We start from the raw sequence: 19,321 nt of genomic DNA on the forward strand, positions 1-19,321 counted from the left end.
AAAACGGACATTGTTATGAGAAAGCTTTATAAGATACAGACAGGTGTAGCGAACAGTGAACGAACATTGAATTGAGAGTCAATCCACAGGAAAACATGGAAACTACTGAAATCCTGTCTGTGGTCACGATTCAAAGCAGTTTGCCCATTTCTTTCTGGGAAAGTATTTCTGTGACTCTTAATAAATGTCCTATTTTTTGACAATATCCTTTCTTTTACTCCCAAAGCAACAGCTGAAGAAAATTACAGTGAAACAGTATCAAAGGTTGCTCAGACTCAATCTAATGCTATCTAGCAGGCAGTGGAATAAATACCAAAGGAAGCCGCAGCAGCATTTAAACTAGGCTGAACAAAGCATGGACATACGTGCCCCTGGGTGCCTTTGGAGCAGGGGCCCTTCCAGCGCTGCCTGCCTCGGTGCAACCCGCAGCCTGCAGCTGCGGTGCCTCAGTGCAGGGAGAGACAGATCCCAGCCCAGCTTCAGGCTGGCCTGCGACTGTACAAAAGCAAAGGGCTGTGCCAGGGTTGTGCTCAGATCTCCAGCACCTTGCAGAGGCACGTGTAGCCAGGAGGGGAGGCACCAGTGCCTGCTCTGCTGCGGCTCAGTAGATGATTCCTTCTGGTTCCAGCAGCAAGTACTTCTTCATGGACAGGGGGATGGAGAGCAAGGGGACTCCTCTGTGGCACCTTTCTGACAGTATTGCCCGAATAGCACATCTGCATAAATGCATGAGTGACCGTGGTGAATTGCTGCACACAGTGAACAACGAGTCATAGAAATCCTGGTGCCGCTGCAAAAAAGGCAAGTGCAGTTTAGGGCAGTAAGACTGTTTTCCTTCCCTCCCTTTCCCCTACCCACATGCAGCCCTTGGCAGAACGAGGTAACAAGCACAGCCAGCCATCCTGTCCCTTGGAGGCACATCAAGCACCAGGGACTTGGTTTAGCCAAATGCCTGCACAAAATTCTCATGTTAACCTCAAATATTTAGTGTTAAGTTAAAGACCATGATGAAATCTTTAGGTTTGGTATGTCTTATATCCATCAGTTTGAGGTGGAGATTCCTCTGTGGTGGTGTTAGTCCTGATCTGAACAGACACTGCAGCCAGCTCAGGGTCAAAGCACGTGGACAAGTTAATCCTCTAAACCTCACTGCGGGACAGCGAGGTAGCGTAACGCTGGCGTTACCGGTGAGTTAGCTGGGGCTGTGAATGGCAAACTACCTTTGGTCTCACTCATCTCCCCAGTGGCCTTTTAGAATAAATAAAATTGCATCCCCACAAGAAGAAAAGTGCAGATGCTTACAAATGATTCTGAAATAAAAGAAGCAAATGGTAAATACACGCAACTAGTGTGAGCTGACCTTATTTTATAATCTTGCTACTGGACAGATCTGGTTATATATGTATTCAGATGCCCTTTATATATGGAAAAGTATGGATTTGTGTCAACAAAAAAATTTCTTCATTTTAATATCAAATTCAGCAAATAGCTTTGACAACAAAAATGAAAATCTCAACAAAGAAATAGAGCAACTGTAGACTTTTCCAAATAAGAAGTTCCAATATTTCAGATTAAAAGCTTTGTTTGAAGAATAATAGTAACAACAACAACTATTATTATTATTATTATTATTGTTGTTGTTGTTAAGGTGAAATAGACCTTTACCTTTTGATTTTGTGTTCACCCAGAATGATTTCTTCTAATTTTTTCTGAACAGATCTGACACAAAAGGAGTCTCACAGTTCCTCTGGCTATATAACTCTGCATTATAATATGGACAGAGTTCCCTAAACATCACTGATAATGCATAGCAGATATTGGTGCACTTCAATGGTGATTTGAAAATTTTGAAAAAGCCCAGCTTTAATAAAAAACTAGATTTAAACTGGAATATTTAGACTACGAGGATTTTTGAATTAAAGGGATAATTATGTGAAAGCATGTAGATTGCCCCATAATTTTGCTTTTTGACAACATCTTTTCCTCTTTGATGTCTCATTTGTCACTTTCATTCTCCCCTGTATTTGCAGCTAACCAGTCCTGCTCACAGTCATACCCATGTAACATGTACTTTCAAAATATTTGCTGACTTAAAAAAAATATAAATATATAAGCGTTGACAGATCTGAGGAAACACTAGTCACAGCCAGAATCCTTGCACTTGGTGAGTGCAGGGACAGCTGAGCTCCTGCAGCGCCCCTGACAGGGAGTGCTCCAAAGGATAATGTTGCAATGAAAATTCCTCAAAAATATGTCTTTTGACAGTGATTGATCTGCTTTTGTCAAGTGAGTGATACTAAATGCAGAAGTCCCAACTCCTCTGAGATGGTATTCTCTTTCAAAAGCATTCTCACTTTTCTGTGGCCAGATACGGAGAATGCAAATGAGCTTGGATTTTACTTACAACTCATTAAGAGCTTACCTCAAAGGCATCATCAGGTATGGCTGCTTTCCACTTAGATGTTGATTTGATATGTTCGTAGGTATTGACGACAACTTCGACAGCTCTGGGGTGGGAATGGCAGGCTTGTAGCACCTGCAGGCAGGATGCATAGAGACCATGAGTACCACCAGGAAGCTGGGATTAGCCTGGATGCTTGGCACTATGCAACGGAATACTGAGACAGACACAGCCAAAGAATTACGACAGGCTAAGGCTGGAGGTGCAAAAGACACAAGCCTTGTCTACACTACTCACTGCAAGTACAGCAATAAGCCCCAGGCCAGCCACCAGTGGAGCTGTGCAAACCCCAGTTTAACACCACACAGAAGTACTGGCTTAGATCTCCAGAGCAGTGTAGCTCGCTGACGGGTTGGGTTCCATCACCCAGATCTGGAGATAACTTGTTTATAGTTGGGTTGATTGACTCCACACCAGGCAAAGCCATGCACAAAGTTTTTGCTCCAGGTCGGGCAGTACAGGAACAGAAAAAATCCCCTTTGTATGAATAAAAAATATATCATTACAGGAAAATTTAAAAGATGGCTGGAAGATAACAGAGCTCAGAAGTAAGCTTCCAAGCCACCCGAGGCCCCTGAAACAACTGCTCTGCACAGTAACTTTAGTGCAGGAGGAAAAAACCCAAGTCTGTTGTCACTCACACTCAGAGAATAACACATTGCATTCACACCATATGATGCACAATTGTGTCCCACAGTTGCCAGACTTTCAGAAACAAAACTGCAGAACATCCCTCTGGGATAAATCACCTATATATCTTACAGTTGGGCAAACGATCATTTGGAAGGGAGACCCACTCCATACAACTGGAGAAAGGCAAAGGCAGGAAGAGGAGACCCCTGACCTGGACCTCAGACATGCTCTAGGAAACTAAGGGTTTTTCTGTTGCAGGCAGAGCCACCTCACCCTGGGCTCAAAAGGGCACAACCAAAGGTTTGGCATTTTTTTCAAAGGCTCCTGGTTGTTTGGCTTGTTAAAACTTTACATATAGAGTGGACGAGATGCAAAATGTTGCTTGAGGCACTGGATGAGAGAGAATAAGTCCTGACTACAGCAAGCTTACTTAGCCATTTGATATAAGACTGTCAGAGACTTCTGTGAGTGCTTTGGGCTTTGCAGAAGTTTAGAATTTCTTTGGGAGGGATCCTGCAATCATTTTTCTTCTTTTTTTTCATCAACTATGAGCCCAGGTCCATCATTTCCCCTTAATTTCTCACGTTTCCTGGGAATGAGCTGAGGCTTTATTGAGAACCATTTCATTTTGAATAGATTAGATTTTTACAGGTCAGAAGTGACAAACTGAATCAAGTGGTCTGATCTCCAGACTTTGGTAGAGGCCATGAAATCTGCGTTTTGTATAACCCAGTTAAGCCTGTATGGAGCCAGGTTTGATAAAGGCATGTAGGTTTTCTGAAATGAGAAAGTGAATCAGCTCTGAAAAGTTAGGCTTGAACCAGCATTCAGAGTTTGGGGTTTCAGGCTGATTAAGAACAAAAATGGGATCTGAGCCTGATTTCTGGCATTAGCAACTGCAATTTCACTTCAGTTAAGGGATACTGCTCTTACAGCAGTTCGGCTTACAAAATTTTGGGCATTCTGGGCCCACAGTTTACAGGACTCCAGCAAATCCAGATACCACCAAACCCCGAAGTTTGGCTCTCTCATCCCATTCCTGCTCAAGACACCACCTCTTTCCACATCCCTACTGTACAAAGCCATCCTTAACCTTGTGGAATTGCAGAGGATATATCCTAGCTGCTCCATGATTCAGCAGCAGCTGGTAGCAGATGTCAGGCTGGGCAGCTGGCCGCACAGATGTCACTTTTATGATATACTGCAGGGGTGCACAGCCATTGACATCCATGATGTTTGCTTCTGCTCCTGCCTCCAGCAGCATATGCAGCAGGATGTGATCACAGTTCCAGGCAGCTTTGTGAAGTGGGGATTTGAAATCCTCATCACGTGTGTTCACTTCAGCTTTGTAGTCTAAGAGCATCCGACAGATGAGGTGGTGATCCGGGCTATATATCTGATCCTTATAGTGAAGAGCCCAATAGACTGCGCAGGCCAGGGGAGTCTCCATGTAGGCATTGAGAGCATCGATGTGTGCCCCTTGTTCCACGTAAAAGGCCACGAGCTCCGGGATACCCAAACGCGCAACGATGTGCAGAGGGGTCTCCTCATCTTGGTTGTTTGTTTTTAGGTTCACATTCGCTCCTGCCAAAGAAAGATGGTGGGAAAAAATGAAGGCAGCGAAACCCCGGTTTGGCCGTGCCTCTGCTTGAGGCCTGCTACCCAGGGAGAAGGTGAGGGTGAGCAACTGGCATGGAAGACACACATGGAAATGCAAGTAGCTGGGGACAGGGACCCTGCACTTCTTAAGGCTCCAGGAAACCCTTTGAAACTTCAGGTTCTTGGATCCGGCTTCAGATGCGATAGCGTGGCCCTGAGCTGGCAGAGAACCTTATCTGAACACTCTATTTTGGAGCAGCGTGTGGGTCCAAACCTCCGTGCAAATTGCTTTTGCCTATAAATTAAGAACTGGAGGAAAAAGGGGAGCTTTGCTCCTGCTCGGGAGAACAGCTCTGCTCAGCTCTGGCGCCGTGAGAAGGCTTCTGGCGGCATCTGGTTAACTGCCAGCTTGCGAGAACGGACATTTTCTGATATACCTATAGATGATATAAAAGAAAAAACCCTGCCGGAGTCCCCAGCGGAGGGTCTGGAGCCCGTTCCCAAGCCGTTACGGGGGCGGCGCGCCGGCTCCCTCAGCGCCCGGCGCCGTCGCAGGTGAAGCAACAGCGCCATCTGCCGAGCGGCCTGGGCCACCCGCCCGGCCTCGGGGGTCCCCAGCGCCCGGGCCCGCCGGCTGCCCTCCCGCGGACCGCTCTGCCGAAACGCCGGTGGCTGCGGGGGGAGTGCCCAGCGCTGCCCGTCAGGGAAGGGGACAGGCCGGCAAGCCCCCTCCGCAGGGCAAAGGCGAGCCGCCGCGGGGCCGCCGCCTGGGGCCCGGGGGCTGGGGCAGAGGCGCAGGGTGGCAGCAGCCGGGGGCAGAGGGGCTGGGGCAGAGGCGCAGGGTGGCAGCAGCCGGGGGCAGCTGCCAGCTTGAACCTTGAACCTGGGCTCTGAGCAAATGTCAGTAACGCACCGGTGCGAGGGCAAGCCCCCACTGTGCCGCCAGCCCTTGCCTCTCCGGGCTCCAGAGAGTCCTTACATCCCCGAAGGTACACCGGGCCGAGCCGGAGCGGTTGGGAGATGGGGAGCTTACCTGCGGGCTGGGAAACCGGGCGCTGATGCTGTTAAGCCAGGCGGAGCGTTAGTGGCGTTACATGTCCGTGTGAGCACCAGCAGCCCGAGCCCGCGGCTGGCACAAGAACGCCGGATCGGTTTTGCTCGGCTGGCGACTCGCCCAAACCAGAAGTGGTTACGCTGCATTTACCTGAACTGGCCCAGTGAGACACCAGCGACTGGAGGTGGCAGGGTGGGAGATGCCTCCTGGAAGCTTTGGTGCAGATACTAACCAAAACCCTGGCTTCAGCTGTTGAGTGGCGCTGCTACCTGAATGTGCACACCTGTCACATTGTGCTCCAGACCTTTCCCAGTTTGTCTGGAGTCTCGACTTTTAGTTCATATGGAGATTTTTGTTTAGTGAGTGCTTTGGGATGAAGGGTGGCTTGTAAAGTACTGTTATTCTGTTGCTGATGGTGGATGGAGAAAGCCTAAAGAACAGACCCTTTCATTTGCATTCATCCTGTCCTATGTTATAAGAGTACATTTGAATTTTAAGATTTTTCCATGGTAGCAAATTCAATTCCTGCTGTCAGCACTGTTTGCTTTGGACAGGCTACAACTGGCAGCATTTATTTTCCTTTCTACCAAACAAAATAATATGTATCTTCCCAGCAGAAGAAAAGCAAGGCCGTTATTCACTTGGGACCATAGATTGCCTTGCCCACAAAGTATACTTGGGCTCTGCATCTCAGGAAAAGCCTTCAGTAACAACCCATGTAGCACACAAAAACCCAAAAGCATTTGTGTTTGCCATAGTGTGGCGTAATAAATAGGGGGATATCTCTGTCTGTAACTGAACACTTGAGCTGCCTGACTTTGTGTACCTTTTACCGTGTCCTGAGTCAGCATCCTTGTGTTAAGGAAATAGTGTGTGGCACCAGTATATTTATCAAGGAATTATGCCTAGTCATAGCTTCATTTGTTCCAGATGACCAGCAGTATAATGTATCTTTACTTTGGGAAAACAAAAATCTTATACAACAGCATTTCCCACCCCCCCACCCCAATCCCTACACAGATGCAGGAGTTTGGCTGCTGACGAATGAAGAGACAGTATGAAAAACTGCATCCAGTTTTTCAAGGCCAGGTCTCAAAAACCAAGTGTTTGGAAGAATTTTTTCTGAGATCAAGGAAATCTGAACAAGAAAGAAGAGGAGAAGGGTGCACTATCATGTGAAAATATATCAATAGTAAATCTAGATGAAGAAGACAGAAGAAAAAAATACAGAAACAGATACTCCTTGGTTCCAAGGAGCTCTTCTGCTGAGGGACACACTGGGCAGTGGGCTGGAGGCACTGAAGTAGGAAAGGATTCTAGAGTAAGGGCCAGTGGCCAGGGAGAGGGAAGAACAGATGGGATGAGGAATCAGAATGGGAGAAACTTCCTCTGATCAAACAGATGGGGAAAAGGAGTCTGACATGAAGACATGGGTCACCTGTGGATGGAGGGGACAGATACACATGTACTTATTGTACATATGTACAAACTTCCTCCTAAGAGAAACCAAAGACTGTGCCCACCATTTCTGGGCACGCTGCAAGAGATGCTCCAGAGCGTTACCTTACCTCTCCAAACCAGCTGCTGGGCGCAAGGCACAGAGGTTCGTGTCGTACAGAAGTGCAAGGGTGCCTGCCCACTCATTGAAAAGCAGTTCAACTTAGCTCCGTGGTTGCAAAGGATCTTGAGACATTCAACATTTGCCATTTCACACGCGATGTGGATTGCAGCTTTTCCATTTGGCCGGCAGTTGATGGTAGCTTTGTGATTGAGGAGGACCGAAAGACTTTCCAGATGTCCATACATAACAGCAAGATGAAGTCCAGTTGCCCAGGATATTTTTAATTTGTAGCTAGGCAGCCAGTACCCTGTACAAAGTGAAAATGTGTTACCATCCTTGGCAAAGACTTTTCTTTGAACTATCCACCTACTGAGAATAATTGAAGGGGAAGGAAGCTTTTGAAGGAAGGTTTGAGTTTTGCTTTAATTTACTGTAATTTCACCAGCTACAGCTTAGTGCACACAAAGTTCTCTCAGCTTCACTTTCGTTCAGCACTGTTACTGTGTGTGCTGAATACTCTGCCTTCTGGAGAGATAATTCCCACGTAGATGTACTCTGAAGGCAGCTTTTGTTTTTCTTGTGACCTGTGTAGACTAAATTAAAAAAAAAAAAAAGTTTAGAGCATTTGAAATGCCACTAGCTAAAAAATATGGGGGAAATGGGACCTTCAGCCTGCCAATAGCCGAACAAAAATGCCATTGGGATAAGAAGGCAGCATTTACTTAGGCTAGTGACTCAAAAGATAGCTCATCCTACTGTTTCTGCGTGGGAGATGGCAGGATCTTGCATGTTGGGAGCTGGATTCAGCCTTCCAGTGATGCATTGCACATAGATGACCCCTGGCAATGTGGCTGCAGCTGTATCACAGACCTGCCAGCTACTGCCCTTGAGGAGCATGGGGTGGTGGTTTGGATGCTGATGTAAATTAGGTTGAAGAGCCAAACAGAAGCAGTGACATTAGCATGAAAATTGCCTTCAAAATGTTTGGATTTTTCTGTGAAAATTTCACAATGATGTTTTTCTTTTTTTTTTAAACTTACATCAGGTGTAAGACCAAGTAACACTTAAATATTTGTTCCCAAAATAGAACTACGTGCTTAATGACTGCACAGAGACAGTCTCAGAAGTGATTACTATAATCATTTGTTTAAAAAAAGTAAACCACAATAATAACGTGAAGAAGGGCAGGAGAAATCTGAAACTTTTCTCTTTTTTTTTTTTTTGAGGTACAGCAGCTGCATCTTAGCTAGAATGTCTATAAAATTTTCTGGTTTTGATTTATCTATTTCTCTTTGGACAAATGCCTGGTTGAATACTGTTATTATGTATAAGACAAAGAAAAAAATACTAAATGTGTATAATAAAGTCAAATTAATTCAGACTTTCATTTTTTAATCTCTAGTTATATATGTTTTTTCAACCTTAAAGTTACATAGATAAAGTTTTTACAGTATCCAAGTGTGTTGTATTAGACAGAAGATGGAAGGAAAGAGGTAGATAGAAACAAAATGCTGGTGGAAGGGAGAAACTTGAATTAAAGTTTTTCTTTCCTCCTCGTTAAATTGCAAGTATATTCTGAGATAGATGCAGTAATGAAGTTCTCATAAACGTCTGAAAAATGCTAGATTTCCACTGAAAGGTTACAGATATAAAATGGACAGTCATGACAGCAGCTGCACCTCCTGTTCTGGCACAGCTGCACTGACTTGTTCCTGGCCAGTACAAGCATTTATTATTGCCGGCGTGTGAGATGTCAGGGGTGAGAAACTGTCCATCCACGGAGGACCATGGCATCCATTCTAGGACTAAATTTTGGGGACTACCAATCCCAGTCCCCAAGGAACTCATGCTGCGAATGGCAACAGCAGGCACCCCTGAGGCACCTGAGTGCCCAAGCGGGGCGCAGGCTCCTCTGCAGCCTCTCCACCCTCTCTCAACCTCCTGACTATGCAGGTTACACTGGCAGCTCTGGTAAGACAACCTTTTCATTACATGAAAACTGAGCACAAAGTAGATGAGCTATATCCCAGAGTCTATGCATACAGCAAAGCAAGTTTCTTAAATCACCTCCCTATCCAAATTCACATGCAGTGTCCCCCTTGTTACTGGTGAGCTGTGGAGCACTGCTAGCTTATCCCACATGGAGCTGAGCCTCACATTTATGGCCAGATGTGGGCCATAAATGATACGTAACAGCAGGAAAGTGATCCATAAAAGCCAAGTTTTCACTTTATATAGCCACAGTTTTCCTGCTGGAGACCACCGTTTATGTCCTTTGCCTGTGCTGCTGCAGGTAAGCTGTACTCAGACATCCTGAGGGAACATCTTGATGCCCTCTGCTCAAACCCGCAGACACCACTGAGCCCAGAGGGCTGGGGACCAGGCACTGAGCAGGGAACAGATGGGCTCTGTGGGAGGCCTTGCTCAGCTTGCCTGTTTCTTTAGTTAGAAACATGAAAAAGACATGGCTCATGCGAGGTCAGTGTCCTTGGGAGTTCTCAGCCTCACTGGCAGAGAGGAAGCAAAGCTGCTGTCACCCATGGCACCTCTTTTCCCCTTCATCACTTAGGGCTATGGCAAAGCTCAGGCTGTCTGAATGGTGGGATGGTGGGGCTTCATTTTTCTCCCCTCTCCCTCCTCGAGGATATCCGTCTTTCATATCACAGTTACCCCAAATCAGAATAAAAGTAAAATTTGCACAAGAGTTGATAGAGTGCCTCCTGCCTTTCAAAGTGAATGCACTGCTGTGACTTAGGCCATAGGGTGCATTTACCTCTCTTCTCTTTGGAGAAAGGAAAAGATTTCTCCAGAAAAGACAGGTTAATTCTTGCAGTCAAATGATCTACAATTAAAAATCTATGCATTAATCCTGTAATCTCAAACCACAGCCAGAATGCATCTCAACCTGCTGAGGACAGAATAAAAGGTATTTCAAGACACATTCGTCACTGCATGCCTTAGTTCAGACACTGTCCTCAAGGGAAGTATGTCATGACTGCATCAGGACATCACCCTAATGAGAAGAACAGGAGCCGATCATTAAACCAGCAAACACAGAGAGGGAGAAGAGGTGGGACTTTGTCCCTTCCTTATGCCACAGAAAAGAAAGTGCATTTGCTGTGCTGCTGGCACCGGAGGTGTTTATCTCCACGTAGGATTACTTCTGGCAGAGGCTGATCATTACTGTTTTCCAGATACACACACAGAGTCTGTTAGCAAGTAAGTCATGAAGTATGCTGATTTTAGCAGGGAGCAAACTTGGTTTATTGCTTTAAATTGTAAGTTTTGGGAAACTCAAGCGGTGTCTGGGTGAGAACTGGTTTTCTACACTCCAAAATAGATGTCTTTTCTGGTTGTGTTTTTCCAGATGACTTTTCTGTTTTGATACACTAGCACATCCTCACTTTCTGTCAGTTTGAAAAATAAATCTCCTCCCATCCAGCGACATCCAAGGTCCACAGGATTTCCTTAGCTCTGCTGAGCTAGGGAGCATTCACTCTACTACTACCGTAAACTGAAAATGGAAGACATTGTATATTATGTTTCTAAATGGCCTGTATATGTGACTGGTTACACGCAAGAAATGTTTATACCACACTGAGCCTGCATGTGTCTATTCTGGGCTTTGCACCTGAGTTCTCTGTGAGGAAATGGCAAAAGACTCTTCTTTCTGGACACCCCTGAAGCTGCAGTAGTTCCTCAGCAGTATGGAGGCTCAGGCTGGTCTCTGGCCTGCCCTCCACCAAGCTCCCCTACTGCCGTGACCACAGCCGTATGAACCTACTGAGATGTTACTGCCTATGAATCAGCCTCCTCTGCAGCGTCAGAGGAGATAAAAGGCCACAGTATCTTGAAAATCATTCAAACCCATCTACTTCCTGGCTGGTGAATGCTGCCACGTTTACCTTGTTTGTAGGATGCCAGAATCAGGTTTTCATCTTCCACTTCAAACACGGTGTCCACGTCTATTTTCTTTTGGCTCAAGAGCTCTTCCAGTGTTTCAAAGTCATTGGACTTCAGGGCTTCAAAAAAAGCCTTTTTCACCACCTTTGCAGCTGCAGCTCGAGTAATTTTCCCCTTTGTATTCTCTCCCTCTTTGTATGTCTCCTCCAGATCCATTTCCAAACGTATTTGTTTGTGCTGCGAAGAGGTGTACGCTGAGGTGCCTATAGCACGGTTGCATGCTGAAGTTCCTGAAGACCAGAAGGTAATTTTATCACTCAGTCATGCTGATCTGCTTGTTCTATTTATATGAGGGGCATTTCAGGCATTGAAATGTCACTCTTAGATATCACCACACTCTTTTTATGAAAGCAAGGACAGACAAGCTAGCAATAACACCAAAATAAAATTTATCTCTATGGGCTTTATACACATTAAACTTCATTAACCACACGGTTACCCTCTGGTTCTGCCATATAATTACATTAAAAGACACTAGTCCTGGGTGTTGTTTCTCAGCTGGAGAATCACTCAACATTTTCTTTCACAGTTTCCATAACTGATCTATTGAAAACAAAGGACCGTGGTGCTCTGCCTGCAGATGCCTTTTAGCTAGTGCATCTCGGGGCGGCGGGGGGGGAACCCAATAACATCCCCCAAGGCACTCTTCCTGTGGGAGGTAGCTCACTCTTCCCCAGGAGAGCGTTGGGCATGTTGGTCCTGGTTTCATTCTTCCAGCCAGCAGCCAGCCTTCACAAGAGCCCCCCACCATGCAGGTCTCAGGTACCCTGATCTGTAAGGCCCCCAGGAGATCACTGCGTTGATCTAGCCTGGTCTCCTGACAGCAGGATTTTCGTAGTTTGCTCAGAGGCCACAAGCAGTGCTCCCAGGAAGCAGTGCATCCCAGGATAAATGCTGGGATGAGGGGGCTGCAGAGCTGTACAGCCATGCTGGGGCAGGGGGGGGAGGATCTCACATACCACACAGGGTTTACATGTGAATTAACTCAGGTGCAAGCACAGGAGGCTGCATGGCTCCATAGGTGCTTCTCCTTCCCCTGCCCACTCTTCATCTAAATTCAGACCTTCTCCCTCACAACCCCACCACACACTGAACACTTCCCCCTCCCTCCCTTCTCTTGCTGTCTTTGCCAGCCCTGTCCCTGTGTTGACAGCAGTTTGTGAAGATGCAAACCCACACATGGCTAGCACGAGCTACTGCCATGCATGACGTACAAATGGTTCACACCTGCACCCACTTGGGCTGCTGGATGAGACCATAGCTAGAAGGAGATTATCCACCATTGATTTAAATCACCCAGCAAAGCCAACACCAGAGCAGCCACTAAGAAGAAACTTTCAAGTTTATTCTTCCTAGGAGTTTGGCTGCCAAGTGAGCTGATGGGAAAATGTGAGCCAGGTGATACTGCGAGTTGGAGCAGCCTCTGTGCTCAAAAGGGGCCAGGCTCCTCAGGCAGCTCCGTAAGGGCCTGCAGGACCCCCACCCACTGGAGTGCTCACCAGCTCTCTCCTAGAGCCAGTACTGCATGAAGGTGTTAGAGGACAGCAGTTCATGGAAACTTCTGAAATTTGTGAGTTCCTTCTACCTATGCACTTTTGGGTGAAGAATACTTTGGGGAAAACCAAAACAAAACACACCACACACCCCGCCCCCCCAAACAAACCAACCAACACGCCCCCCCCCCCCCCCCCCAAAAAAAAAAACAACAAAGCTTCCCTGAGGAGGTACTGCACTTTGTAATAGACACAGTGGGAAGAAAGATAGCTTGCCCTGGTGCTCTAGGTTGCAGGCAGCTCATCTGGGTCTTTCTAGGCTTACTTAAGAGAAGGGTCAGCATCATGCTCTCCATACCTTTACATTTCCTCCGGCACAACTGCCTTCTTCCTTTGTTACTTTCAGTAGTGGGTGACTTCAGTTCACTTAAAAAAAGGTATTAATGCTTGTCTGGCATGAGCAGAGGGACAAGATGTGAACTCCAGGTCTTACAGGCTGCTTTTTACCTGCACCTTTTTTAAAAACCCACTATATTCCTGAAAAGTCATGGATGCACAAAGCACTGATATGTGGCTGCAATCAATTGCTCACCTCAGCTACACTTTTTTGATTTGAAACAGACTAGCTTTTCATCTGTCATCTTTCATAAATAGTATTAGGTTACACAAGGACGTTCAATCTAGCTGAAAGGATTGTGCCAGTACATCTCCATGCTGGTCTGCTGCTTGAAGGTTGAGATGCACAAGGACATTGCTGTAACAGATTACTGCACGTCTGCTGATCCATCGTGTTTGCTGTTGGTTGAGAAGCAAGGTGAAGTAATTAGTGATGGCTTAGCCCACAGTGAAAAATAAACCTGATTAAAATTACCTTACACCGGTCATGGTCCAAGAGCATGCACAGGAACAGCACCTCAGACCAGGTGATGCACTACAACTTGCTCACCTTCAGCAATTTGTGTGGCCCTGCTCTAACTCTCACAGAAATTTTTCTTAACATTAATGAGTTTAAAGAGAGAAAGGAAACAATTATAGGTACCTATAGCCTTTACAGTTAGTGTTTCTCTGTAAGTGGCATTGGGGTCTAATCTTGAAAACTGCACCCATATGAGTGCACTGGTGGTTTCAGTACAATTACATACAAGAATGAAGAAATGGTTTTATGTTTTACATTGACAAAAAATCACAAAAATTTAGGCTGACTTTTTAAAGTATGACATATTTAAGAATACAGAAATACTGTGGGTCATTGGTGAGGCAAAGGGACCGTTTTTTACTATGTATCTGTATTTTTGCTATCCATGGAATTTCTATAGACTTCTCCCCCGCCGTACCACAAGGTGGCAGTTTGATTTTGAAAGTCAAAACTGATGTCATCCAAGCCCCGAGGCTGCCAAATATTCTGAACATCTCACTGCGAAACAATAGCTCATCCCCTGTTTAATATAAATAACAGTACTAGTATTTATGGTATTTATAGGTTAGACTTGAGGCCACTGTGATGGGCACTGTGCACTCACACACCATATCCACTAAGAAAACCTGTCCATGTTTAGGATCAGTTGTCTAAATTACACAGCCAGCACAAAGGCACATTTTTACTGGGGAGACAGCTCCTGCCCCCAGGCTTTCCTTCGGCTTCCCACAGTGCCATACGATAGCCTCCTGTTGGAGGACAAACTGGAGGCACACAAACACCTGAACCTCTTGGGGACAGGCTGGACCTTCCCCTTATAGGTGGTTACAGCAGGTCAGAAGAACCAGGTGTGAAGGGGCATGGCAAGCAAGAGAGGAGCACAGAGCGCTCGTGGGGTGCACGCTGCTTTCCGCTTCAGGCAATGGGACTGTTGTCACGGGCTTCCGACAGGCTGCTGAGGACCCTCTCCATCAGGGCTATCGCAGGCTTCTTCCAAAGCCCACTGAAGTCAAGGGAAGTATTTCCACTGATTTCAGAGGGCCACGTCCTTCACAGGCTGGGCACCCAGCAGCAGCACTGAGCCAGGGAAAGCTGCCTGGAGGTAAGTGCATGAATGCCATCGGGATGCTGTTATGAGAGGATGATTGTTGGCACAGGAGTATGTATGAAAATCAGTCTCCTGACTGCTCACAGAAGACAAAGACAGTCTTGAAGGGAAAATGAGAAAAGATGTACTGGCAGGCTGTGCAGAGTACGTCTCCTGAGGAGCTGAGGCCCCTCCATTGGCACTTGCTCATGCAGAGCAAAAATCTATTGGTACCTATATAACTCAGAGCAGTGCTGGGAACAGCTTGAGCAGAATTTTGGAGGTGAAACCCACCATCCACAACTCTATGCTGGGTCAGACAGAAAGCCAGCAAAAGGAGAAATGCTCCAGAAGAATGGTGGTGATGCAACTGGGGCAGGGGAGCTGTTCCTAGCTGCAATACAGAAAAGCCTGGCAGCTCCCCGCCAGCCAGCCTATTCTGCAGCAACCCTGTCCCAAAGGCAGCACCGCTGGGAGTGGGTACGGAGAGCAATAATAGATGCAGGGTCACTTCGCTGCAGCTTACAGAGGGGGCCTTCAAACACTGCCTGCAGCCCCCAGCTCAGAGCCCTGCAGCAGTGTATCGGCACGCCTGGCTAGCGAGGGTTCGATCTGCCCTTCCCCTCCCTCGGCGGGTTGCTTCAGCGATAGTAACACAGGCTCCGTGTGAAGCAGTGTGTCCTGCTCTGAAGCCTTACGTGGCTTAAGGAGGCAAATATACTGAACGTCAGATCTGTGGGCCTGAAGCAAAAACAGATCCTTGAGTTAATCCCACACTTTCATCTCCTCTGAACGGCGCATGCTTGCAAAAATCCTGTTGCAGTAGTTATCACCATCCCCTCGCTTTGCTGTGGCACTTACTGCATCTGCAGCATCAGGCCGTCTGCCACGCCGCTGCCCGCTCTGTGGGCAATATTGCCCTGTATATTCCTTGTGTTGCTAAGTGTATCCCTTGTTTCTTCTTGACAGCTCTCTGTTCCCAAGCTGGATTAAGCACAGTCCTCTTACTTATTCGTATCACACATCTTTTTGCTAACATTAATATTGACTGTTTTTTTCACTGCTGTACATCCTTCTGCCTGTTTTACCCACCACTATATTTTATCTAATTTTCTTCTTCCAGGGTGCTGACTCTGAGTGTGAAGATTACGTAAATCTTCCCCATGCTTCTTCCTTTATTTCTTGTTAGGAAAAAAGCTCTTTAGCTGGGCCAGGTGCAAACTATTTTCTCCAGGTGCTCAGCTGTAAATAATATTTTAAGAAAAGTCCTCTCTGTAAATTCACCCCTGTGGCTGGTTAACCTGAAACCTTCTCAGTATTATTAGTTTGGAATCCTGCTCTTGTTCTTTGCTGTGTTATCTCACTTTTGTTCTCATTTGCTAGGGAAAAAAGGTCCCAGAGCCTCAAAGGCATTTAGACATAAATCCCTAAGTCACTGGAAGTCAAATTCCTAGGAACTGGGTACCTATGTGTCTGTGAGAGTTGGTGCCTTCTGCTTTTGGTGTCAGTATTCTTTATTTAGAAATACTGGTCAAGTGAAGTGCTTAAACTCTAAGGGGTTTGTTACAAAACAAAAGGTTGGTGCAAACAATCTGGAACTTTATTCTCATGGAACTTCATGGCAAAACCTTCGCCCATCCTTCCACGGGTTTTGTTTTGGCTTTTATGCCTGCTATTTCCATCTTCAGCCCCAGGGATGTTTCCTTCATTCCTGCAGGTTGTTCTAACTCCTGCTATCAGAGTGTATATTAGGAGGTCCAGAAGCTCCAGGCTAGATTACCTGTTGATCTCAGGGTGTTAGCTGTTGAATTGAGGATGTTTTAAAATGAGGAACGATCCCTCAAAAATTACTACTAAGATAGTTATTATTGTCATCCTATAAACATTATGCACAAAATACACTTATTCTGCAAACCAGTTAAAATAAATACCATATTTACGGAGACGCAAGGCTTGTAGGCTCTCTTTGATCCAAAGAGCATGGGTGTTGTGAACAGGATGCACCTACACAGACAGAAATTAAAATCAGGTGGACAGTATTTTCAGGGTGTGGAAAAAACCCAAACCTTGCCTACCTATGCTTACTGGAAAATTCTCCTTGTGTTTTTTGCAGCTTGATGTCATAGTATCTGACAGCATTTGAAACTGGGATTTTGCAGCCAAACTTAAAATGTGAGTCCCTTCCACTTCTTTCCTCCTGATGAAGTGAGGCATGGACTAGATGCTTAAATGAAGCCTGTGGAAAGCAGTTCTTTAAAGACAAGTGTTCCTTCACAGCAGCGAGACAAAAATAATTCATTGCCCATAGAAAGAGCCCCGCAGGTGGCTGTGTCTCTCCTACCCCCTTCCATGCCCGTGCTTGGCTGTGCTCCCCGGCAGGGCTGGCAGGGGCTGCGCTCCCACAGAGGCTGGCCAAAGATGAGACACGTGCATCGGGCTCTTCCCAGCAACTTCTGCCTTGCCTCCCAAACTGAAATCTGTGCAGGGCTGAGATGGTGTATGTGAGACGGCTCCTACATACTCAATTATTTCCTAGGGATTAAATATGTATCAAATAAAATGTCAGGGGGTTTAGAGTAGGCAAACTGCCAAAAGTGTGAAAGGATCTCCAGTTTTGCAACAGCTCTAAAATGCCAGTCTTTTGGGATCAAAATACTGACGTATGAAGGAATATGAGCACATTCAGCAGAAGCTGTAGCGGTATTCTTTGGACAGCCACCAAGCAGCCAGCTGTTTGCTGGCCTAGGAATAAACCGTGCCTGCTCTGAAGGGCTGAATTTCAAGCAATGTCACGATAAAGCATACGGAAGAATCTGCCAAAAGGGTGGAACATGTGGAGAGGGAAGAGGAGATACCACAAAATAAGCAGCACATCACTAACACGGCTGGGCATGGTGGTGAGGCAGGCAGGGACAGTGCAGGTCTGTGATGCCTCCGTAATCATCCTGAGCCCGTATGGTTGTGCCAGTGGTTTTGATGAATGTTTTCAATCTCCACTGTTGCCTGTGCTCCCCACCCGTTCCTGATAAATCAGCCGCTGATACACAGCAGCTGTTTGTTACATATCTAAGCAACATAAGCTGTTAAGCTTGCTCCTTCAGAGTATTGCCATCTACCTTCCCTGAACATGATAGACCAAGTTCTTAGGTGCAGAAGTGACAATATAGCTATGTTAGTCAAATCAGAATGTGCGTATTGGATGTTGGTTTCATTGGTATGGTACCGGATAAGTCTTGCTCCAGCTGCAGAAATGTCAGCTCTTATTGACAGACATCCAAAATTTGCATGAATGATGCGAGGCTGGCTTGGCCTCGATGCTGTTGTGAGGGGTGCAGAGCAAAAGGGGTGAGAAGTGAATCGCCTCCATCAGAGTGGAAGCTGAATGGACAAATTCTTACATCACAGAATAGAGCTTAATATGTTGATTCACCATCCCAACTCTGTTAGTATGAAAGCCAAGAAAACAGAAGCAAATATTTCTCATTTAAACTTAGAGTTGCCTTGATTTACACCAGTTATTAAAAGATTCCCTGAGGAAAGAAAATAGCTAATGTTACCATTTACCTCCTGAGCCTCTGAACAACCGAACCAGTAATACAGTAAAAACATCAACATCTTACAACTATTTATATTTTTATTCTCTCTGTTTCTAACATTATATAGAATACCTATTGTAAAATTATGTTCACTGTAATAAGGTGAGTTCATTTACTAGATCTGTATAGAAAAATGTGCTTGCAGCATTAAAAGCATTGTATTTCCATTTAAAAATCTGTTGCCATAGTGACCGATCACAACTTTATCAAGTAGCTTTGTCTAGGAATTGGATGTAGGCTTTATTTTTACTTTGTTTTATTTTTTCTCCTGCATTCTCTGGGCCAAGTCCTCATTTAACTCATTTTTATTCTTTTCATAGTCTGTCCTTTCCCAACCATATTCTTAATGTCACTAATCGTTCTGACTGAGTTTAAAATAAAGATCATGACTTGGGCTCTTCCTTTTAAATAATTATGTAAGAAACAGGAAAATACAATGCCTCACACTGTGCACTTTCTTTGGCATCAACAAGTCACCCAGACCTAATATAAGGAGTCCCGAAGTATCAAAACCCTTGGGAGTCTGGTACCTTTTAGTATCAATACAATTGTCATAGCGAAGATATGGTGAATTGCATCTGAAACTGAAAAGCACTTGGAGGAAAGCCTTGACATTTGAAGAAGCTTCTTTATAACCGAACCTTTAAAAAATCAACCCACTTACCACTCCTCTTGCAGGCCAAATCTTGTCAATAATGTACATCCTTCTGAGAAAAGGTAACTTAAGGTAGTCCTTTTATTCCGGCTTGAAAGCTGTATCTTCTTCAAGAGAAGAACGGGCCAGAAAGCCTGCACACCATTGCATCCTCTCCTCCCGAGGCAGGTGGAAGATGTTTGCATGGGGAGAGGCACAAGAACTTTGCTGAAACAAGGGTAAATAGACAGGGGAGATGTTGTTACTCACTTTTGCCATCACCTTTCTCAAAACCAGACTTTTGTTTCCCTGGTAGACATAGAG

General features: G+C 45.7%; 1 protein-coding gene across 1 annotated transcript; it reads right to left on the reverse strand.

Annotated features, from left to right (window-relative positions):
• Positions 1-601: 601 nt before the first annotated feature.
• Positions 602-11,427, reverse strand: ASB4 (ankyrin repeat and SOCS box containing 4). The gene is made up of 5 exons (XM_056338018.1): positions 11,214-11,427; positions 7,316-7,615; positions 4,188-4,678; positions 2,423-2,536; positions 602-790 (listed from the first exon to the last, which is right to left on the reverse strand). The coding sequence occupies exons 1-5, from the start codon at positions 11,425-11,427 to the stop codon at positions 602-604; spliced, it is 1,308 nt and encodes a 435-aa protein (XP_056193993.1).
• Between the last annotated feature and the right edge of the window lie 7,894 nt (positions 11,428-19,321).

Source organism: Falco biarmicus, chromosome 4 (genome assembly GCF_023638135.1).
Source record: "Falco biarmicus isolate bFalBia1 chromosome 4, bFalBia1.pri, whole genome shotgun sequence".
In the NCBI taxonomy this organism is placed as follows: domain Eukaryota; kingdom Metazoa; phylum Chordata; class Aves; order Falconiformes; family Falconidae; genus Falco; species Falco biarmicus.

Excerpts from the sequence above, each read along its gene's own strand:
- ASB4 (XM_056338018.1), bottom strand. The coding sequence starts at position 11,427 with ATGGATCTGGAGGAGACATACAAAGAGGGAGAGAATACAAAGGGGAAA. Across the intron at positions 7,616-11,213 it reads TCTGGCATCCTACAAACAAG|GGTACTGGCTGCCTAGCTAC; the intron begins GTAAACGTGGCA and ends CACTTTGTACAG. Across the intron at positions 791-2,422 it reads TACCTGATGATGCCTTTGAG|CGGCACCAGGATTTCTATGA; the intron begins GTAAGCTCTTAA and ends CCTTTTTTGCAG.